At 53.9% G+C, this 24,030-nt stretch overlaps 1 protein-coding gene across 1 annotated transcript; it reads right to left on the bottom strand.

Moving 5' to 3' along the window:
- Positions 1–1,293: 1,293 nt before the first annotated feature.
- Positions 1,294–23,797, bottom strand: A4GALT (alpha 1,4-galactosyltransferase (P blood group)). The gene is made up of 3 exons (XM_036253096.1): positions 23,433–23,797; positions 4,414–4,555; positions 1,294–2,523 (listed from the first exon to the last, which is right to left on the bottom strand). Exon 3 carries the CDS (start codon positions 2,475–2,477, stop codon positions 1,416–1,418), a length of 1,062 nt encoding a protein of 353 aa, XP_036108989.1. The 5' UTR covers positions 2,478–2,523; positions 4,414–4,555; positions 23,433–23,797; the 3' UTR covers positions 1,294–1,415.
- Between the last annotated feature and the right edge of the window lie 233 nt (positions 23,798–24,030).

Here is a 24,030-nt window from a genome sequence, read left to right as displayed (position 1 = left end):
CTGGAGAGGGAGGTGGGGTCAGATCATGGAGGGCCTTGAATACTGGACGGAGGAGGTCGGCTTTGTTCCCTAGGCCCAAGAAGAGTTTAGGGTGAGGGAGTGACGTGTGTCTGTTTCATCCCTATATGTTGACACAGTAGACACTCACTACATGATGACCAAATGACGGCCATCTCACTTTTTAAAATATATAGTTATATACATTATTTGTATTATTAAAGCAAAATCTGCTTATCAAAAAAAAATTTAAGATAGGTGAAATGTTATATTTGGACAAAGAAGTTACATATAATCCACTGTTTGCATCAAAAACTTCACCTGCTCTTGAATACTGCTAGAGTCAGGGAGCTCACCACCTGACAGGGCTGCCCAAGACTGTCTGCAGGCAGAATCCAGAGGCTGCTAAGTACCTCCCCCTCAGCTTCCAAAAAGCAGCAGGCAGAGCCCGAGTTCTGGCAGCACCCCCAGTCCCTCAGCAGGCCTTCTGCTGGGCTGCCCGGGTCTGAGGTGACTTCAACACCAACCAGCAGGGCCTCATTCTTTTGAGGGCGGACTTTCCTCCGGCCCAGTCCTGACCTGGGCAGGTTGCACGACCCCAGGACCTCCAGCCCGGTGCTTCCCCGTCTGCAGAATGGAGCTGCAAAGGGCCGTGTGAGTGAATGATTTTATCAACCACAGAGCATTAGGTGTCAGTGAGTCACATGGTACATTTATTATTTCCCTGTGTTTATTACCAGCAGGGTGGGAGTGGTTGCTTTAAAATGCTTTTCCCAAGCCCAAAATACTCCACACCCCCATGACCCCCCTCCAGCGGGCAGCTGTCACCCTTGCAACAACTGTGGAAAGAAGGATGGGGTGGCAGGCAGGGACTCCCCCAAACGCTCCCCAGGCCAGCAGCTTCGGCCTCTTAAAGAAAACCAAACAGGAAGGAGTGGAGCCCCACCCTGGGCTCCAGAGGCTGGGTTTGCACTCTGCTCTCCCGCAGTGGCCTCCTCTCCCCTCATCCTGGGGCCGCCTTCCTTACCCCTTTCCCTGGGCTTCTCTGAGGCTGCTCCCATCACAGGCTCCTGGGCCCCAGAGGCCTGGCTTCCCTGGGACGCTGGAAGATGCTCTGATGCTCACAGCTCCCATGTGTGGTCTAGCAGACCCAGGATGCTCCCCAGCTGATTCTGGCTGGGGGTCCTTCCCCCACCACTTAGCACCTTTTCTCCGAGACAGCACACTGGCCGAGGGGTGTCCCGCCAGCCTCACCCTGGCTTCAAGGGAGCACACCGCAGGGCCCGCAGCAAATCCTCCATAACACCCCCCGGACCACCAGGTCCCTACCCCTCCCCTCATCTTGCCTCCCAGGAAGGGCGGCTGGGGATCCTTCTCCAGCCAGATGCCGGGCCTGGGGAGGTGGCCTGGCAGACCCCTCACAAGTACATCTTCATGGCCTCGTGTGTCGTGGGGCAGTAGCGGGCATGGAGCTGGGCCAGCAGCGCCCTGGACGTGGCCTCGAGGCGCGTGCCCTGGCTCTTCTTGTTCCACACGTGGACGGCGTAGGTGGCTTGGAGCAGCCGGTGCAGCTCCTCGGGGCTGATATCCTCGAAGTACTTCTTCCAGTCCTGCCAGGGGATGGGGTAGAAGGCCTCGCAGGGCAGGGTGCGGACGCCGCGGCAGCCCCGGCTCTCGCTCAGGCTGCGGATGGAGCACCACTTCTTGAAGACCCGGGTGAGGAGCTGCGGGCCCTGGTGGCCCCAGATCCAGCCGTTGTAGTTGGCCACGAAGTCACGCATGCACAGGGCCACGAACTCGTGGTGGCGATCGAAGGCCAGGAAGGCACCATTGAGGACATAACGGGACTGGGTGCCCAGCGTGTTGGTCAGGTTCCTCAGGCTCTTGAGGACGATGAAGTCCGTGTCCAGGTAGATGCCCCCGAACTTCCACATGAGGGCCAGCCGGGCGGCGTCGGAGAGCACGGGCAGCAGGTAGGGCTCCCAGCGCTGCCACAGGGCCATGTACCAGGCCGCCAGGGGCGTGTCCCGGAACAGCGCCTCCAGGTCCAGCGGGAGCATCTGGACGTTGGGGAAGCAGCCCAGGAGCGACAGGCCCAGGTGCCGGGGCAGGGAGGCGTTGCCGCCGGGCAGCCCCTTCATCAGGACCACCACCCGGGACTCGGGGTGGGCCCTGGCGGCTGACTCCACCGAGCACATGAACAGGAAGTTGGGGTTGGTCCGGTGCGAAGTCTCCAGGAAGAAGATGTTGCCCGAAGGTGGGGTGCTGGAGGGCAGTTTGGGGGGCACCAGGTGGGAGCAGGGGGCGTCGACGGGCAGGTTAGAGAGTTGCCCTTGGCTCTCGGGCCCCCCCATCATGTGCCAGTAGATCATGATGGAGACCAAAAACATGAACTTGAAGCTGATGATGAACAGGGTGCAGCCCCGCTGGCTCGGGGCCCCCCGGAGCAGCCACAGCAGGCAGTCCGGGGGCCTGGACATGGTCTCCCCGGACGACACCAGGAGCCTCCAGCAGGAACCGGCCAGTCTGTAAGAGATGAGCACCACATTCGGGCAGGCTGCATGGCATCCCTGACCCAAGAAAATGCTTCCTACAACGGTGGCCAACGCCAAGGCTGGCTTCCAAAGCGCACAGGCCTGCCAGCTGCTCAGAGCCCCACATCCTTCCTCACCTGCAAAATGCAAGCAGTGGACCTTGGACTGAGGTCTGGAAAGGTCCCTTTCACACTCTGTGACACACCTGTGAGCTCCCCAGGTGTCACCTATAACTTGGGGCCATCAGGGATGCCAGGCAGGGTCTGGCACGTGCAGGAGTTGTCGGAAGCAATGCCTCTGCCACAGGCCTCTCTGCCTGGCCCTCAGCATGCCAGGCTGGCAGCCTGTGATCTGCGGCCCAATGTACGTACCCCTCAGCTCCACAAACCAGGCCTGGAGCTGGTCTAAGAGGGCAAACTGCTGAGCACCCTCAGGGACTTCCAGCAGGAGCCCTGGGACCCTGGCAGGCCTGGGTGCTGGCGTGCAAGCCCATTCACAGGCAGGAAGGGTGAATTCTAGGCACGTGGAGATGCTTGCCAGGTCCCAAAGCCCTGGATTCAGACACGCCGGGGTCTCCTGGACCCCTGGCTCCTTCAGCCCCTGCCCTGGGTCATACTTTTCCTAGACACAGGTCTGGGGGGACAGGGACAGGGAAGTTGTCCTATAGCCCATGAACTTTGCTAGTACTGCTGTCCTTGGACACTCACTCTGTCCAGTAGTGCCCACTTGGCCAGCACCAGGAACATTCCTGGATGCCCTGTGGGAGGCTGGGAGGAACAAGATAGGCTTGGGGCCCGGCTGCTGTGGCTCAGTGACTGAGCATCAACCCATGCACCAAGAGATCGCTGGTTCAATTCCCGGTCAGGGCACGTGCCCAGGTTGTGGGCCCGATCCCCAGTGGGAGGCACGCAGGAGGCGGCCAGTTGATGTTCTCTCATCGATGTTTCTATCTCCCTCTCCTTTCCTCTCTCTCTAAAATCAATAAAGAACACACACACACACCCCCCTCAGCATTCAGCATCCAAAAATATTTCATACACATGGGAAATTTTTAAAAAAAAGGAAGAGAGAGATAAGTTTGGGCCCCGTCCCCAGGGGTGGGACCGTGAATGCCTGGGATGCAGGTGACCTCAAGTCTGCCTGAAGCAGCTGTGAGACCTGGGGCAAGTCAGCCAGCGATCTGAGCCTCACTCTTCCCACCTGCAAGACAGGAGCACTAGAACCCAAAGGCTGTCTGTCTGTCCTCATTCATTCATTCATTCATTCATCCACTCACCAGATATTGACTGCTACCATGCTCACGCCAGATGATAGCATTTATGTCAGCATTTAACATATATGAACTCATTAAACCCTTCTGCTACCCTAAGGGTGGCAATCATCATCGCCATTTCACGGGTGAGGAAACTGAGGCACAGAGAAGTGGATAACTCACGCAGAGTCCCACAGCCAGCAAGTGGCCGCGCATGGGTGTGAACCCACCTGGCTCCAGTCTGCGCTCACCACTGCACCATCCTGCCTGGCGCCGGGGGCAGTCAGCGCACACTGGCCTGGACTCTGCTCAGGATTAACAGAACCCGGCCACCATTTACTCAGTGCCTTCTGAGTGCACAGTGCCAAATTTATACCCACTCTGGCCCGAAGTAACCCCAGGGAACAGCTGCATCACCTCTACTTTAGAGACCAGGAGACTTGGGCAGAAAAGGGTGGAGGAACGGGACACGGCCTGGGGACTACAGGGAGCTGGGAACAACCCCTCCCAGGACAGATGGGTCTCATGCCAGAGAGCGGTGCCAGGAGCCTAGGACTTGGGCAGTTGGGCCCAGCCCTCCCCCAGGGCCAAGGGCAGGGAACCAAAACGATGTCAAGGGCTGGAACTGACCAGCCTGGGCAGCCCATGGCGGTGAGGTGGAGATCCGGGCAGCCTGGCAGGCCTCCTGGGGACACACCCTGGCTCAGCAGCCAACCTCCTCTGCCAAGATGAACACGGTCCTTCCACACGCTCTCCGTGCCCACAGATCCATCTGCAAAAGATGGTGAGAGACCGAGTGAGGGGCTGCGGGCTCTCCCGGGGCTGGGGCTCCTTTCTTCATTGATTCATGGGGCTATTAGGGGCGGCCCTACCCTGGAGGAGCACTCAGCCTGTGGGAGACCCTTTGAGAAGAGACACGGACAGTATACTAGACTAGATGACAACTGACACGCAGCAGGCACCCGCAGAGCCCAGGGAAGGTGGCTTCCCCGGAAGGTGACCGACGAGAAAGGGAGTTGGCCAGAAAGACCTCCAGAAGGGCCATCGGGGCCTGAACACCTTCTCTCCCCACTGCCCAGCTCCATGCCCGGCATGTCGTGGTCAAACAGGAAATGCACTGTCTCATTTATTCGCTTGCTCACTGACAGACTCACTGGACAGCCAGAGGGACTGCAAATACACGGCAGGCCGGTCATTCCTCTGCTCAGGCCCTGCGTGTCCCCCACCAGCTGGCCGCATCTCTCCCCATCACCTGCTCTGCCCCTGCCACAACTGACCTTGCTTTCCCCCAAACCCATCCCCCCCATGCTGCCGGGTCGGGGCCTTCGCACCTGCTGTTCCTTCTGCTTGGAACCCTGTTCCCACAGCTCGTCCCCTCACCCCCTCTCGCCTTCACTCAGAAATCACCTTTCCAGGACCCTCCAGCCTCCCTAAATGTCAACGGCCCCATCGCCTCTGGCTGCGGTCTCTTGTCCCCGGGACACACTCTAACATACGGTGCACTGTCGTACTTGTTTGTGTTGGTTATTTGGAACATAACCCCATGGGGACGGGCACATTTTTGAGTTTTGTGTTTTGTTCAGCATCTAGGGTAGCACCGGGCTGTTAGTATGTAGTCGGTGAAGACTGAGTGAGTCGTGCAGGTGAGGAGCCAGTGAGTCAGAAAATCAGTGAGTGGTCAGCTGAACCAGTGAGCCCATGAGAGAGGAAACGGGGTCAGAGGTCGGGTGAGCTGCCTGGGATCCCCCACCAGGGCCTGAATGGCAGCCCTGATGTAAACCAAGATCCTTGTTCTCCCTGCCCTGCGTTTTCCCTGCAGGAAGAGAGGTTATTCTGGTCCTGACTATTCTTAACCCAGTGTGAACCAGACTGAGGAGTGGACAGACAGACGTTAGCTGGTGGAGCGAGGCCCTGGCAGCTTACGGGCCCAGGGGCCCTGGGGTGCTGTGGCTCTGCCATGGTGCGGGGTTCTGGGCCTGGTGGGGGCAGGGTGTGCCACTCGAGCCGCATCTGCTGTCGCTGAGGGTGCTAGATGCAAGCAGCACCGTATTTGGTGCAAGAGCCCACAATCCAGGAATAGAAACTGTACGGGCCAAGCTGGCCACAACCCAACGCCCGTGTGACCTCAGGCCCAAAGCATGCTCCTGGCCTCCTGGATGGGCCACGCAGCTGGGCCCTGGTCCTGGCCCGTGGTCAAACAAGCCTGGCATTTGGCTGCCAGCACCTCCTCCTACCTCCCCCTGCCCGCCCCTTCCAGCCCTGCGCGGGGAGGTGTTTCCAGTTAGCACGTTACCTGCGGTCTCATCCCTGCTCTAAGCCTTCTGTGTCCCATCATCATGACCCCCAGGAGCTCTCTCAGGCAGGAAGTGAGAGTGAGAGGTGGCGGCTGGTGGAGCCAGATGGCGGCGGCCTGACCAGACCCCTGCTGGCTTGGCCCTCGGCCTCAGCTCTGCAGGCCCCTTGGGAGCGTCGGCATCAGGGCCCAGGTTCAGGTACCTGGGACAGGCTCCTCCACCTGGCACTTGTCACCTCTTCATGCCCACACCCACCTCTGTCCCCGCGGTGGAGCACTCCACCTCTGGTCCACTCTGGGCTCCCGTGTCCAGCCCAGCGCTGGCTGACCCTGACCCAAACAGAGAGAGTCACAGTGATGGTCAGACCTAGTCCGGACGGAACCCTGCTGCCAGGCTGGGTGCTGACCGAGTGGCTCCCAGAACACCAGAGGGCACGATGTTCAATGGGGACAGAGGCCCAGAGACGGAAAGAGACTCGGCTAAGGACGCACAGCAGTGGAGGGAGGAGGAAACCTGGGCCTCCACCGGGGGCAGCTCAGGGAGCCCCTCCTGTCCCTCTGCTGGGGTGTCCCATACCCTACAGAGCATCTGAGAGGTGGCGCAGGAGGCAGACACCTCAGAAATCTCAACCAGGAAACTGTGCAGACGGGAAGAAACCAGACTGTGGTCAGCTCCCTGTGGCTGTAAGTCTGGGGCTTAAAACGAACACCCCTTTCTGCCGTTCAGGAGGGAAGAAGACTGCAATCAGGGTGTCAGCGGGGCCCCACTCCCTCTCGGGTGCCAGGGAAGATGCTGTTCCTGCCTCTTCCAGCTTCTGGTGGCTCTCCACTCCTGTGCTTGTGGTCTCCGCCTCTGCAAACACCCTACTTCCAAATGAGCTCACAGGCATGGGGTCGGGGGTTAGGACCTAACAGGAGGCCACTGGTCATTCCACTACGCCCCTTCTGTGTCTCTGTCCTGACGCCTCAGAGCCACCTCGTGAAGTACTCTAAAGTTGTGGATGAGGTCCGGCCGGTGTGGCTCAGTGTCTGAGCGTTGACCCTGCACCAAGAGGTCACCCGTTTGATTCCCAGTCAGGGCACGTGCCCAGGTTGTGGGCCTGATCCTCAGGGGGGGGCATGCAGGAGGCGGCCAATCGATGTTTCTCTCTCTCTCTCTCCCACCCTACTTCTTCTTTCTTAAAAAAAGAAAAAAATCAATAAAAAATTTTTTTTAAATAAAGTCATGAATGAGGACACAGGAGAGTGACTTTCCGAGGTCACACCAGTGGTCGAAATGGAGTCGTGATTAGAACCCAGCACCTGAGCCCAGAGTCTGAGGTTTGCTGCCTCACCTGCTGAGCGGGCACAGCCTTCGGAGATGTCAGTTCCGAAGGGGCCTGAGGGCCCATCCCCACCCGCCCTCCCGCCCTGGTCGGCTGTCCCCAGGGTGGAGGCCTCCCTCCAGCCGAGGACAATCCCCCTGGGGGAATGAATACAGACCGCTTCTCCTCCCCCCGAGGAAGGTGCTCTCCCTGCCAGGGCCGCAAACGCCTCACCCCCAACCTGCAGGGGTGCCCGACAGGAGAGGAAACCAGGATCCACTGTGTCCTGGGATGTCTGGGGCTGGGGGCGCAGCGGGGGGCACGTTCTTCTGCTCGGTGAGAGCCCATCTGATAGAGTAAGGAGGCCTGGCCTGGCCACCAGGGGGTCAGAGTGTCATCTGAGGGGCACAGGTATTAGTCCAGCCAATCCCAGGCCCTGCTCCGCTATTGAACTTTCAAAAGGTGAGTGAGTGGTGGGAGGGGCCCCAGCGGGGGGCACCAGGGCTGGTGTGTGCTTCCATGTCTACCCAATCTTGTTCCTGACTTAGGCAAGTCACTTTCCTTTTCCGGGCCTCCGTTCCCTTCTGCACAGTGGGGAGGAGAGCGAGACTAACCACATGTTCTAACCATGGGAACGCGCACGGGGCATAGGCTGATCGGCCTCCTTGATAGGTTGACACCTGAGTAGATGCCCGAGGCTGGCAGCAGCTTGAGCTAACTGGGGAAGAAGGTTGCCAGGCCAGGACATGGCGCGGAGTACAGGATTCAAATCCAGGTCCCTACAGGCAGTTTGAATCTGCCACTAAATGGCTCAGTAACCCTGGACCTGCACCATAGCTTCTTCATCCATGAGACCCAGAGGGGTGGGCTCTGTGGGCTTGGAACTCAGACCCTCCTTGGTGCAAAAAACCAGTACCTAGAGCATCCAAATACTACGTGAAAGGTCTGCTGTCCTTCCCTCATTCCGGCCCCCCCCCCCCCATTTTTCAGGGCATAACTTAATATATTATTTCTACTCAAGAAATAAGAATGGCAGTTATTGGAAGTGAGATCATGGTGAGCGGAGTGAAGGGCTCCTCCTCCCAAGCCTGTTAAGTGCGCCACAGCCAGAGCTCCAGCTGGCCAGCCCTGTGGGGGATGGTACGCACAGGACGTGGAGGGAGGCGCACACTCCTCCTCCCAGTAGGAATAAGGCAGCAATAAAGAATGAGGCAGATCCTTTCCTCTTCTACTGACGTCAGAGAGAGCAACAGGGTAAGAAAAACAGAAACCACAAGCTATAGCTTTGGGGAAATTAGGGGCAAGAAAACGCCATAAATCCCAAATCCCATGTAAGTGTGGCCCAAAGCACCCGAGGCCAGCAGATGGGCAGCGAGGTGGGAAGAACGGGCGGGCGCAGAGGGGTCCAGCAGGGGAGCATCGAGTGACCCGGGAAGGGGCGCTCACTGCTGGAGGCAGCTTGCCTCTTGAACTAGGTTGGGTTCTGAGAGGTAAAGGAGTTCATCCAGAGAAGGGTCATATTTTATTTCATTTTTTTCTTTATTGATTTTAGAAAGAGAGGAAGGGAGAGGGAGAGAGAGAGATGGAAACATTGATGAGAGAGAACATCGACTGGCCACCTCCTGCAGGTCCCCCACTGGGCATCGGGGCCCATAACCTGGGCTTGTGCCCTGACCAGGAATGGAAGCGGCGACCTCTTGGTGCGTGAGTCAGTGCCCAACCACTGAGCCACACCAGCCAGGTCATATAAGGAACAATTCATTCCCCATAAAAACAGAGGAGGGAGCCTTTTAGCAGAGACGCCTACAGAACCACCCTGGCCTCTCTCCCACTTTCCACGAAAACTTCCTGTTGCCAGTTGGTCCAGGAAAATTCAACTATATAAAAAAAATAATTGTTAAAGGAATAAACACAATATCCATGCAACATCCATGGCACACAACAAATAAAAATTCTAAACAAGCCCTAGCTGGTTTGGCTCAGCAGTTAGAGCGTCGGCCTGCAGACCAGAGAGTCCCGGGTTCGGTTCCCGCTAAGGGCACGTACCTCGGTTGCAGTTTGTTCCTGGCCCCTGTTGGGGTTGTGTGGGTGGCGGACACTCAATGTGTCTCTCTCACATCAATCTCTCTCTCTCTCTCTCTCTTCCTCCCTCTCTCCCTCCTGCTCTATCTGAAGATAAATGCGAAAAAAAAAAAATTCTAATCCAGCCCGGCCAATGTGGCTCAGTGAATTGAGCATTGTCCCATGGACTGCGACATCCTGGTTCGATTTCCAGTCAGGGCACATGCCTGGGTTTCAGGCTCGATCCCCAGTAGGGGGCATGCACGAGGCAGCCGATCAATGTATCTCTCTAAAAAAAAAAAAAATTAATAAAAACATATATATTCTTTCCTTTACTGATTTTAGAGAGAGGAAAGGAGAGGGAGAGAGAGAGAGAAACATCGATGAGAGAGAACATTGGCCGCCTCCTGCATGCCCCTCACTGAGGATCGGGCCCACAACCTGGGCATGTGCCCTGACCGGGAATCAAACCAGCGACCTCTTAGTGCATGGGTCGACACTTAACCACTGAGCCACACCAGCCGGGCAATAAAAACATATTTTAAAAAAGATTAAAAAGAGCCAGGCCGGCCCTGGCCGGTTTGGCTCAGCAGGTTAGAGCATTGGCCTACAGTCCAGAGAGATGCAGGTTCAGTCCCCGCTAAGGGTGCGTACCTCGGTTGCAGTTTGTCCCCACCCCTGGTTGGTCATGCGGATGGCAGCCACTCAATGTGTCCCTTTCACATCGACGTTTCTCTTTCTCTTCCTCTTTCTCCCTCCCACTCTATCTGAACAAAAAATGAAAAAATGTCCTCGGGTGAGGATAAAAAAAAAAAAAAAAAAAAAAGAGCACCCCTGGTTGGTCGTGCGGGTGGCAGCCACTGGATGTGTCCCTTTCACATCGATGTTTCTCTTTCTCTTCCTCTTTCTCCCTCCCACTCTATCTGAATGAAAAATGAAAAAATGTCCTCGGGTGAGGATAAAAAAAAAATGAGCCAGGCTGGTGTGGCTCAGTGGTTGAGCATCGACCCATGCACCAAGAGGTCGTCGGTTCCATTCCTGGTCAGGGCACATGCCCAGGTGTGGGCTGAATCCTCTGTAGGGGGCGTGCAGAAGGCGGTCAATCGATGTTGCTATCTCTCCCTCCCTCTCCCTTCCTCTCTCTCTAAAATCAATAAAGGGGGGGTAAAAAATAAGAAAGAATAAAGAATATAGCCTTCCCACATGCACAAAGACATATATATGTACAACCATGCAATATGACAGAAGACCAGAGATATCTGCCACATCAATAAATAAATAGGTTTAACTCTCCGATCTTTTAAAAAAAATTTTTTTTAAATTAAGGTCCCAACCAAAACCAAACTCTATTCTGCATTCAAGAGACATACATCAAGCAAAGTAAAAGTAAAAGAATGAGCAAAGGTATAAAGGAAAATACAAACAAAAACAAATCTGGGCCCAGAATCTTAATATTAGATGATAATTCAAGCCAAACGTCACTAAGTGGGCCAAAGAAGGGCTATCTATAATGCTAACTGGTATAATTCAAAGGGCACCAAATAATTCTGCAGCAATGTTCGGGAAGAAATTACAGGGACGCTAGTACAAAAGATTGAAACACACTAATAAGAGATTTCAATTCATCTCTCAGCCCAAGAAACATTAAGTAGACCAAACATAAATATGAATTCAGAAGACCTAAGGAAAATAATCAGTAAAACACTATGCTATATCAAACTCTCTATGTGAAAAACAGATAATGTACTTTCTTTCCAAGAGCTGATAGAACATTCATGAGAACGGAAAACCTCACGGACGTCCAAAAGTACAAAAAATACAGATGTTTTATGATCACAAGGCAGAATGAACAGAAAGTAATTAAAAGTCCAGAAATTAAAACAAAAACAAAAAACAAGAAAATCTCTCTCGAACAATTCTTGAATCAACAGGGAAATACAAAATAAATTTGTTGAATGTCCATAAAATAACCATAATCAAAACACCATGGCGGCCAGTGTGGCTCAGTGGTTGAGCGTTGACCCATGCACCAGGAAGTCACCAGTTCAATTCCCAATGAGGGCACATGCCCAGGTTGTGGGCCAAATCCCCGGTGGGGGCATGCAGGAGGCGGCCAATCCATGTTCTCTCTCACTGACGTTTCTCTCTTTCTCCCCCTCCCTTCTTCTCTGTGTAAAATCAATAAAGCAAAATAATTGAAAACAGAACAAATACCATGAATCTAAATCTATAGCAATCAGAAAAATATTTATAGCTTCCAACACCTGTAACAATTACAACAGAGCAGATAAAAATAAACAGCAGAGTAAAAGTATTATAAAAAGAACCATAAAATAGGAAGAAAACAGGAAGAATTTAAAAAGATTAAAGCAGACATTAATTAGAAAACAGATAAGCCATACAACTAAGAAATATGGGAAAAAGCTGGCTCTTCGGGAAAAAATTCAGTAAAATATATAAACTACCATTGAACCTAATTAAGAAAACAAGAGATAGGGAGGAAAGCAAACTAAGAGATGCCAAAGAAGGAGAGGAAAAACATTTTAATCCTAACATAGTACTCTGCAAATAAATTTAAAACCTGAAAAAAATAATTTCTAGACAAATATAATACATCAAGACTGTTCCTGGAAGAGAAAGATCATCTAGACAGACCAACTTTCACATAAGAAATAAAATTATGCCCTGGCTAGTTTGGCTCAGCGGTAGAGCGTTGGCCTGCGGTCCAGGGAGGCCCGGGTTCGGTTCCCGCTGGGGGCATGTACCTCGGCTGCAGTCTGTCTCAGGACCTGGTTGGGTCGTGCGGGTGGCAACCACTCGATGTATCCCTTTCACATCGATGTTTCTCTCTCTCTCTCTCCCCACTCTATCGGAACAAGAAATGGAAAAGTGTCCTCAGGTGAGGATTAAAAAAAAAAGTTAAAATTATAAAAGAACATTAAGAAACAAAAGCATCAGCTGTGGTCAGTATGGCTGGCGGCGTCCGGTGCACCAAGAGGTCTCCGGTTGATTCCTGGGACAGGGCATAGGCCTGGGTTGCAGTCCCCAGTAGGGGGCGTGCTGGAGGCAGACAACGGATGTTTTTCTTTCTCTCCCTCTCCTTTCCTCTCTCTCTAAAATCAATAAGAACATATTTTTAAATACATTTTTTAAAGGAAAGTTATAGCAAAATTTTTAATAACAGAAAACCATTGCTTTTTAAAGTGTTCAAAAGCAAAATATAAGAGAGAAAACTTGAGCCCTGGCCGGTTTGGCTCAGCAGGAGAGCGTCAGCCTGCAGACCAATGGGTCTCGGGTTCTACTCCAGTCAAGGGCACATGCCTCGGTTGCGGTTCGTCCCCGGCCCTGGTCGGGGTCCTGTGGAAGGCAACCAGTCAGTGTGTCTCTCTCACATTGATGTTTCTATCTCTCTCTCCCTCCCACTCCATCTGAAGATGAATGCAAAAATGTCCTCAGGTGAGGATAAAAAAAAAAAAAGAAAAGAAACATCTCTAACAAAAATTAATTAATTTAAAAAAGATTTCGTAAGATACCCTACTGACCAATATCACTTATGAATAATATTGTAAAAATCCTAAATAAAAGCAAATGGACTTCAGCAGCGTTAAAGGAATAAAATATCAAAACAGAGTGCAATTTATTCCCAGAATGCAAAGATGGCTGGATATGAGGAAGTCATTAATATAAGTGATCAAAGTCGTAGATCTAAGAAAAATCACACAGTCATCCCCAGAGATGCTATAAAACATTTGACAAAATTTCCAACACTCTTTCTGGATAATTAGGAATCAATGGACACTTCCTTCACCAAATAATCTATAGTTTAATTTTTTTTCTTTATTGACTTTTTAGAAAGAAAGGAGAGGGAGAGAGAGATAGAAACATTGATGAGAGAATATAGATTGGCCACCTCCTGCATGCCCCCCACTGGGGATCAGGCCCATAACCTGGGCATGTGCCCTGACTGGGAATCAAACCGGCGACCTCTTGGTGCGTGGGTCAATGCTCAACCACTGAGCAACACGGCCGGGCAACCACCAAATGATCTACATCGCTACCAAAGCCAGGAGCTAGCTTCACACCCTGGGCATGAATACTCAACCTCACGCATGGGGGCACTCCTCGGAGACAGGAAACAGTGGCGAAGGCGCCCATCACCATCACTAGTACTGGAGGCAGTCTTCAAAGCATTTGCCAAGAAAAAGAAATCAGAGGTGTGTTCGAGAAACAACCCATCAATGTGTCTCTCTCAGACTGTTGTCTCTGTCTCTCCCTCCCTCCCTCCCTTCTACTCTCTCTAGAAATCAATGGAAAAAAATATCCTCGGGTGAGGATTCACAATAACAACAACAAAAAAATGTCAATTTTCTCTAAGCCAATGTATAAACTGTATGTGATCCTGAAATTCAACATATCGATTCTAAAGTTCATATAGAAAATTGTCCGGCCGGTGTGGCTCAGTGGTTGAGTGTCGACCCATGCACCAGGAGGTCGCCGGTTCAATTCCCGGTCAGGGCACACGCCCAGGTTGCGGGCTTGATCCCCAGTGGAGGGCATGCAGGAGGCGGCCAATCGATGTTCTCTCTTATCGGTGTTTCTGCCTCTCTCTCCCTTGCACTTCCTCTCTCTCTAAAATCAATAAAGGGAAAAAAATTAAAAAGAAAAATAAACAAGCAAGAACCTACAGGAAAACTCTGAGGAGGAGGCTCGAATGAGAAAGGACTGGCCGTGTAGCCTGTACAGCTTCAACGGTGAAAACAACACAGTCACAGCAACATCCCAAGGGGCAGCGAAACTAACGAAATCCCAGAATTGACGTGACACTCGCATGGCTAACAAAGGCAGCACCTCCATCGGTGGAGCAAATGGAGCTTTTCTACAGATGCTGGCAGCTGGAGCAGCTTCTAGGGGGAACAAGAACAAGCTGGTGCATACCTCAGAACACGCCCCAGGATACACCCCCACTGTACAACAATAAAACCCATAAAAGTTTAGAACACAACATGGGTGAGTTCCTTTATAACCTTAGAGTTGGCCAAGGTTTCTGAATGATGTATGAAATCCAGAAACCATAAAAGAAAACACGAATAAACTCGACTCCCTGAAAAAAACCCCACAAAACTTCTCCACGTCCTCCTCCCAAAAATACCAGCAAGAAAGTTACATAGGCAGAAAGGACCCTTAAACAGGTAAGCAAGGCTGAGGAGCTCACTGTTAAGAGAAATGCTAATCGAACTCTCAGATAGCATCTCTCACCTGTCAGATTGGCAAAAGGCCAGAGCTTTTACATTCAACTCACAAGGCTGCCAGGGACAGGACCTCACACGCAGCCGGTGGGCAGCCACCCACCAACCGGCTCACGACAGGGCAAGGGAACCACATCTATCCAAGTTACTGACACATTTACCCTTCGTCGCCCAACCCCCCTCTGTGACCTTATCCTATAGAGAAGTGACATTTGTACAGGTCACAGCTTTGTTTGCAATTGCAAACGACTAGGAACAACCCTCAAGGTCTTTCCTGAAGGGACTGACTAAATACACAGGGACAGATAACAGGGAAAACAGTGTCAGCTGACAGGCACCAAGCCTGCTTTTCCTCATTGGAGTCCCACCTACCAGCTCAGACCCCAACACATGTATATTCTTTGAATATTCACCGGTCCCAAGAGAGGAAAAGTGACCTCCTCAGCCTCCCCAAGCTGCACGGCTAGTGACTGTGGGAGGCAGGATGTGCATCCAGGGAGGTCTGCCCCCAAGTCTCATGCGCTCCCTCCTCCCCTGAGGCCAATCCCGTCCCGTGGTCACTCCAGCTCTGAACCGAGGCTGGACTGAAGGTCAAGCTGCCTGGGGTGGGCTTCTCAGGGTCACAGTGAAGTCACCCTCCCTGAGCTTCAGGCCGAGGTCAGGGAGCAGTAAGTCACCATGAGTCTGGGCTCCCACACATTTGCTCTGGGCACCTGCACACACACCAGGACCTCCTGGGGTGCCCGGGGGGCGAGTGTGGACGAGCACTGGTCACTTGCTGAGCTGGGATCCCAGAGACACACGTGGCAGGGAAACTTGATCGGATAAAGCCATGCTTGGCCAATGCAATGCCCACGGAAGAGGCGTGAGGAAATTCTGGCTGAATCAGGAGTCCTGAGTCCACTCTGCTTGGAAGGAAGTCCCCATGTTGCCTCACTTTCTCCTTTTTTTTACTGTGTTACAGATAAAAAAATAATTGGCAGCAAAAGAGAAATGTCCCCCACTCCCCACCTCCAAGCACACACACACAGAGCACTGTCAACATGGGGTGTTTGTATGTTCACAGTCTGCTAACTGGGTATTCCCCGAGCAAGGGGCCTGGTTTCCATCTTCTGCATATTTGCTCCTTGACCTTAGAGTATGACCCTCTCCCCCAATTCTGAGCCTCAATTTCTTTTTTCTTTTTCTTTATTGATTTTTAGAGAGAGAGGAAGGAAGAGGGAGATATAGAAACATCAATGAGAGAGAACATCGATTGGCTATCTCCTGCATGCCCCCCACTGGAGAACAACCTGGGCATATGTCCTGACTGGGCATCGAACCGGCGACTTCCTGTTGCATGGGTCGGCACTCAACCACTGAGCCACTCTGGCTGGGCCTAAGCCTCAATTTTTTCCTCTGTAAAATAAAGAGCCTGGAGAGGACAATGCTTAAGGACCTTTCTAGAAAGACCTTCCAAATCCGGGCTCTGGCACTGGTTCTGTCCCTTCTATCAGAAGCAGCCATCACGGGCCTCTCCAGGCAGGGCCACCGGCCCCTTGGTGCCAGGCCAAGAACACAGACCGATAACGAGGCCAGAGGGATGGTAACTCAGCGGTAAGAGCTCTTGCTCAACCTGATACCAAAAGTCATCTTGGAAAGAAACCCCTCAAACCCTCGGCATTCCTCCCAGCACCTCGATCATTCACGCCACACATGCTTGGGCACCTACTGTGTGCCAGGCCCCGCTCCAGGGCCTGGGAGTACAGTAGTGAACAAAGCAGACAGTCTGCCGTCATTCATGGGGCTCACATTGTCGTGGGAGAAAATGAACAAGAAATACCTCAGGTGGGGAGATGTGCTACAGAGAAAAATGCAGCGGAGAAACTGGGCTCTGTGTGTGTGTGTGAGAGAGAGAGAGAGACAGACAGACAGACAGAATTTGTACAGAACAGTTAGGGATGGCCTCTGAAAAGCAGGGACGACAAACGGTTAGTGCAAAGGCCCTGGGGCCATGTGCCCAAGGTGCTGATGGACCAGCAGGGTAAGCAAGGCAGGGGAGGGGAATACCAAGAGAGGAGGTCCCAGAGATAATGGAAAGGTCAGGCCATGGGGGGCCTTGGGGCCACTGGAAGGACCTGTCTGATTGGGAGGAGGTGCCGCCGGGAGATTTTGAGAAGGAAAGAGCTATAGTGTGACTTGCGTCTTCAAGAGATCTTTCTAACCTGGCTGCTTCAAGCAGATTTCCCCCAGCTCTCTCCGTCTCCGGCCAGCCCACAGCCACAGCACCACTCAGATCTCTGTCTGTCTCGGGAACCACCACCCCAGCCTCCTCCCTGGCATCCTGCCTGAGCCCCCGCCCTTCTCCAGGCCCACGGCTTCCAGACCAGCCATGCTGACCTCCACTGTGCTGCTCAAGCCGCCAGGCTGAGGGAGTTCCAGGTTTGTGCAATATGATTTCTTCTTCCCAAAAATCTCCCTCCCTTGCCCAGGCCTAGGAACTTCCTAACCATAGTACAGAGGGAGAGCTTGACATTTGCCAAGAATAAACCACATGCAGGCAACCCTGCCAACCCCGTCTTGTTCTGTCTTCATGTCTACCACTGTGGCCCCATTTTCCAAATGAGAAGACAAAGGTGCACAGAGGAAAGGGAACTTCTCAATGCCGCGTGGCTTGCCACTGTGGGAGGCAGGGCTGCACCCAGGTCTGTCTGCCCCCAAGTCTCAGACCCTCCTCTGTGAGTCTCTCCTGACCTATGTGAGCAGGGCGGCCACCTCCAGGAAGCTGCCTGGATTTCTGCAGAGTCCTGCCAAGGCTGTGGACTGGGTCCCCAGCGCTGCACACACAGGCACACAGTAGGAGCTTGTGGCTCCTTCAGAAAGAATGGGTGAGTGAGCAGCACACCCTCCCCAACCCTGGGGTGAGTCCTGGTAGGAATGACCAGGGTGCATTTGGCCTTGGAGTGAACTTGGAGCAGAGGACAGTGGGCGCGGAGCCAGATGCTGCCTATCCAGCCTGAGATTGTAAATAATTTTGAATTAGGGAGGGTATGGCATACAATAGGCACCCCACACGTGGGCGAGGACTGAATGAAGGGGGATGAAGGAAACCCATTCTGTACTCTCAAATGCCTTTGACAATGAAATTTGAAAGGAAACCAACTCTCCTCTACGGCTCAAAGCCACCAGGTTCTAGGAATTCCAAGCTTTTGCAATGTGCGATTCCCTCTTCCCGAAATGTCCCTCCGCCCCTCCCCTGCCCAGCAACCTCCTAACCATAATAGGTAAGAAGAGTTGCCCTTTGCCAAGAATCCACTGAATGCAATGATGGTTGTCCGGCTGGTGTGGCTCAGTGGACTGAGCGTTGTCCCATGGACTGAGAGGTCCCGGTTCAATTGTGGGTCACAGCACGTGCCTGGGTTGTGGGCTCGATCCCCAGTGGGGGGCAGCTGATTGATGTTTCTCTCTCATATTGATACTTCTCTCTCTCTCTCCCTTCTCTCTCTAAAATAATCAATAAAAAACATTTAAAAAATAAATAAAATGCTGTGACGGTTTTGTTCCTGGCTGTGAGGAAAATGGGTGATTTTTGCTCTGTCTTCATACGTTGGAGAATTGTCTGTATTTGCACAACATGAACACACAAACTTTTAGCCAATGGCGGGGCCCCAGCTGGTCAGACTGCCTATGCCCAGTCTTAATAGAAAGGTTGCATGTGTGTGTGTGTGTGTGTGTGGGGGGGGTCCAGTCACCATCCTGCCGTGACACCTCCTACTTTGCTTTATCTTGAAGACATCTGGAGCCACTAAGGACTAGAGGGAGAGGCATGTGACAGTCAGTCTTCCTGTGGCCTTTGGTATACTCTCTCTGGTTCTTTTCCGAAGCCTCCGTTGACATGGAGCCAAGTTTACAGAGCTGCGTACAGGAGACACATGGAAGGGGATCCTGCCCAGCTGGTGTGGCTCAGTTGCTTAAGCATCGGCCCACGCACCAAGAGGTTGCTGGTCCGATACCCTGGCAGGGCACATATGCAGGTTCTGAGCTGGATTCCCAGTAGGGGGCGTGCAGGAGGCAGAAATCAATGTTTCTGTCTCTCCCTCTCCCTTTCTCTCTTTTTTTTTTAAAAAGGAGGTCCTGGCACATGTGCTGTTCCATACCTTGTTTTATTTTTCATTGCAAAAGATGAGGGGGCTCCTGCCCGGCCGGTGTGACTCAGTGGTTGAGTGTCGACCCAGGCACCAAGAGGTCACTGGTTCAATTCCCAGTCAGGACACATGCCCAGGTTGTGGGCCAAATCCCCAGTGGGGGGCATGCAGGAGGCGGCCAACCGATGTTCTCTCTCATCGATGTTTCTCTCTCTCTCTACCTCTCCCTTCTTCTCTCTCTAACATCAATAAAGAAAAAAAAAATTAGAAGAAGAAAAAGATGAGAGGCCCCAGTGTTATAAAACCAGGTGGTGGGTGTTGCACAACTGTGTACATTTCCTAAGGGTCAATCCACCGTCCGGGTGCGAAGCGTTTAAATTAGACCTGGAAAAAGCCGCTTGAAAATACACGCTCTGCCTTTCATCACAGCGTGTCGGTAAATCCAGCTCCACACCCTAATCCCCAGGGCTTCGGTGAACCCTGTCATGTAGCAGTCCCTGCCTCATGTCACCCACTTTCCATCTTGACCCCTGGAAATGCGCTTCCCACATTTTCGCTTTTATGGACACCGCCGTGATAGCCCGGCGTGAACACCTGTTCTGAGCACACCCTTCATGACCTCCATAGGCCGAGACCCTGCATGGTGGGCTGACCCTTTCCTAGAAAGGAGCCTCTTGAGTCTAAGGAAACGTGATTTAAGGTTTAGATGCAGATCGCTAACTTATCTCCAGATAGGTTCAAGTCCAGGTTCTCTCCAGTGTCAGAGCGCGCCCCGTCCTGTCCTGTCCTGTCCTCCCGGGAGGAGGCAGGTGGTTGTTGGCATTTAGGGAGAGCTTCCTGTTGGGTGTGGAGCTGGGAGATCTAATGCCAGCGCTGCCTATTTCCTACGGGCACATGGGCACGGCCACTGGTCAGAGTGGTTTTCACGCAATGACTTGCTTCACTGCCCCACTACTCCGGAGGACACCGAGGCACCGCTGGGGTTCACGCCCCCTTTGCCAGGAGAAGGAGCGTGCCTGTGGCCCAGCCTGGCTCACCTGGGACTGCGCTGGGGCCAGGGGCCCAGATCTGTGACAAAGGGACGCTTGACTCTGAGTCTCAGTTTCCTCATCTATAAAATGGGAATAATAGTACAGCATGGCTGCGAGGGTTCAATAAGATCAGGTGAGGAGGTGTCTGGCCCCTGGTGGGGGCTCAGTTGGTGGAAACCTGCTCTCAACTCAAGAGGTGGCTTTGGAGAGCTTGGGAGGGAGCAAAGGAAGCCGAGAGACAACCTGAGGGCTGGGGGACCCCTCCAGCGCGGTGTCTGCACCTGGGCCGTGGCTTCTGCTCTTTCCACTCAAGCCTGTCCACGGAACGGGAAGACAGCTTTTCCTGTTCACGCTCCTGTGCTGCCCACCTTGCTCCCCGGCTGCCCACTCAGCCTCTGCGCGGGGGTGGCATGCAGAGGGCTGTCTGCTTCTGCGGGGTCGGCGGCGGGCGGGCGAGAGTTCAGGCACCCGGGACTGTGCGGTCACTGGCCCGGACAGGAAGGGGTTCCCTGGTCCCGTGGTCAACTCTGCTTCTGCTGGAAGCTCCTGGACTCACGGGGGTGGGTCTGTCCAGAAAGAGGACACACAAAGGCAGACAGGAGAGGAACGAACAGCCTCACCAAGTTCCAGACCGAGAGCGGCCTCCCTATATTCATTAGAAATGGCAGCCCAACAGGAAGGAGTCTCAAGGGCACGTAGCTGGTGCCCAGGAGAGCCCAGCCCTGCCACTCACCAGCTGACTGACCCTGAGCAAGGCACTCCCCCCAGTCTGTCAAAGGGGGTAATAACACCTGCTACTTCCCAGGGAAGCAGGGAGGAGTTAAGGGAACCAGGCCAGCAAACAGCACAGGGAGCTGGGAACCTCAGGTCCAGAACCACCTCTCCACAGATGCTTTTCCATGTTCCTCCCTTTGAAAGATCAAAGCCGATTCATTCGTAAGGTGTCTTCCCAGCCCCTCTCTCTCACTTCCTGTCCTCACCAGCTCAGGTCCCTTGGCCAGGGGTGGGGGCCGTTGGGAGGCGTGTAAGACCCTTGAAATCAATACCAGCTAACATCACACGCCTCACCAATTAGTCTGACCAAATACAGCAGGCTAATTTTTCATGGCCCGAGAACGATGTTGTAAATATCCACAGAAAATAGGTTCCCCACCCCTGCCACCTCCTGCACCCTCTGGGACCTGCCCCTCCTTCTCAGCCGACCCCTCTCTTTTGGCTCTTTCTCTTCAGCTCATGTTTCCCTTATCAAAAAGCACACACACAGATCAAGTAAAATAGAAATGAACAACATGCTCCTTAAACACACCAGCAGCAGCAAAAATCAAAACTAAACTATAGCCCTGGCCGGTTTGGCTCAGCGGTTAGAGCGTCGGCCTGCGGTCCGGAGAGACCCGGGTTTGGTTCCCGCTAAGGGCACGTACCTCGGTTGCAGTTTGTCCCCGGCCCTGGTTGGTCGTGCGGGTGGCAGCCACTCGATGTGTCCCTTTCACGTCGATGTTTCTCTCTCTCTCTCTCTCTCTCCCTCCCTCCCACTCTAGAACAAAATATCGAAAAATGTCCTCGGGTGAGGATAAAAAAAAAACAAAAACTAAACTATAACCTGGGAAAAGATGTTGGCCGCAGAGAGACAAGAAGCAAGGACCTCACTGATGCGCTCAAACAAGTAAGAAACACACAGAGATCCCGGTAATTTCATGTCTAGGAAACAATAAGAAATGCCCCAGGAAGATGTACAGTCCCTCTTGAGAGCCAGCTGGCTCTGGGTATAGCACTTCTAGAGGCTCACATGCAGCGAATACGAAGAAACATCCAGCAACATAAGAATTTGTGCATAAATTCAATGTAGCATTATCTAAAGTGCTAAATAGAAATAAACCCTACATGTTAACGAGATCCACTAACTGCATAGGATGTAACAATATGTAAGCGTTGAAAAATAGAAAAAACAATGTTGAGAGAGGTGAGGGATTTGAAACATTTATATAGCCAAGAAATTCAAATGTGTAAAAAAGCACTTTAAAAGTCTGGCAAGAAGGGCACCTTTGAACAATCATTATTTCCAAGTGATGCAGACATGGAATTCCCCCCTCTACTTCTTTTACTTAATTCTTTCAAGTAACATTCAATGAACACGTATGATGTGCCAGGCTGGGCCACCGGGCTTCAGTCAAGGTTCCTTCGCCCCAGTGAGACAAGGAAGTTGTGACCACACCTGAGAAGTACCCTACTAGGAGGAGTGCATTCCAGAGGGCACAGCGGGGCAGAGCTTGGGTAGCCGGGTCTCAGGTGCAGCCATCCACCCCACCCTCAGAAGGGGCAGCAGCTGGGAGGCAAGGAGGAGCTGTTTCCACACTTCAAGCTCCCCTTTCTTATCTGCCCTTTCCTCCAGTCCTGCCACAAACGTCCAGGCAGCCACCTCTCACTCCACCCAGGTCCCAACTCAGACCTTGGGGGTCTTGCATCCCCTGCTGCCCTGGTCTCCCATGGCACGGCGGGTTCAGGACCTGCTGGCTGGGGCTCATGGAGTGGGTCACAACCTCCCGATGTTCCGAGTAAAGTGAAGGACCCTGCCGACCCTGCCACACGAAGGGGCCCAGGTCCATGACACACACCCAGCACAGCCCCACGAACCTAGGCAGCTCAAAGGCTTCGTTTGGTACAAGGAAACAAAACACATTTTGAAGAATTTCCATTTTGGAGTTCGTCCTCTAATACTGGGACATCCTGGCAGACGAGCAGGGGCAGGCACCCCAGGCATAAGAGACAAATAAACAACAGAGAGGGTTCCATCTGACTTTCTTTTCCTTTGTATCTGGGCCTGATCTGGGGAGCCGGCCTGTATAGGGGATCTCAGCCGTGGGAACATGGAGTGCAGGAACGAGCGTGGAGGGGTGTAGTCCTGGCTAGCCTGCTTGTCACCTGCACGGGGTGGCTCCCCCTTCTTTGGAAGGAGGTGACCAAGGGGAAGCCCTTGGGCCACTGGAGAACAGGAGGGCCAGACTGGTCACACCAGGTGCTCCAGGGCATTTCATGAACGACGGGATAAACGGCTTTCCCAGACTCTGTGGCTCCAGGGGCCTGGATGGAGCAATCCTTCAGTATCTGGGGGAGACCATGAGTGTCCTCCTGAGAAAGAGTGGGTGCAAGGGAGATGGCTTTTAACCCTCTCAGAGCCAGAGCTCAGCTGAGTCTGGCAAGACAGCCTGAACTTCCACCCCAGTGTCAGATGGGGAAACTGAGGCCAGGGCGCTCCCCTAGCAGTGAAGACGAGGGACTCTGAGGCTGGACCTCCCGCAGCACATCCCGGCTCCCAATTCTCTAGATCTTTCCCGTCTGGAGGCGAGGGGGTGGGGGGAGCTCGCCGGAAGGAGGGGTCGTTGCGGATCTGGATCCTGAGAGGGAGCGCGGGGCCGACTTTCCGACCTGCCAGCGGCCACCCAGGCCGCCCCTCCACCTGGAGGCCCCTGCCCGTCTCGGCGCGTCCAAAGCCTCGGCATCTCCTGCCCCAGCTGGCCGCTCCCCGCGCTGCCCTCCCTCCGGGGCCAGGCCTCCCGGGACGTTCCGCGCCCCCAGACATCGCGGCGACTCACCCAAGGTCGCCGCGGAGCGGGTGGGGCCCACACCAGGACCCGAGCTTCTCGCCCCCAAGGCTCTCTCCCACGGGGTCCCCGGTCTGGGCGGGGCAGCTCCGAGGGCTGGGGCGGGGCGCGCCTCCGCAGAATGGCCGGGGCTCTCGGTCCAGCCGCTGCGCTCAACTTTGGGGCGCAGTGGGGTGGAGGCGACAGCCCGGGACCGCCGCGCACAGTCGGTGCACACTCAAATGTCCCTCGGGAACAGGTGGCCCAGGCAGCGGCTGAGCCCTTCCCGTCCCCTCTTGGAGCGCCTCTTCCCACCCGGGCCAGGGCTCCCCCAGGCCCGCGTCCCGGACCGCCGCCCGCACACCCTCCGCACCTCCCGCTCCAGCGCCGGCCGGAGGCGGACAAGCGGCCCCGAGCCCTGCCAGCGGGAATACCGCCTCTCCGGTCCCGGGGCGTGGTCAGCGCCGCCCGCTCCACCCAGCCCACCGCCCCTGCTAGGTTCCCTCTTCCCGGCCGCCCGTGCTTCCAGGCTCCGGGCGCGGGGCTGGGCCGTCACCAGCCCGCAGGCCCGCAGGTGTGGAGCCCACCTGTGCTCCCTGCCGCCTCGCTG

Source organism: Molossus molossus, unplaced genomic scaffold (genome assembly GCF_014108415.1).
Source record: "Molossus molossus isolate mMolMol1 unplaced genomic scaffold, mMolMol1.p scaffold_m16_p_10, whole genome shotgun sequence".
Lineage (NCBI taxonomy): Eukaryota > Metazoa > Chordata > Mammalia > Chiroptera > Molossidae > Molossus > Molossus molossus.
The sequence above is the reverse complement of the archived record's forward strand: the minus strand, read 5'-3'. Positions and strand labels throughout refer to the sequence as shown.

Coding starts and splice junctions, on each gene's coding strand:
- A4GALT (XM_036253096.1), bottom strand. CDS start 2,477: ATGTCCAGGCCCCCGGACTGCCTGCTGTGGCTGCTCCGGGGGGCCCCG.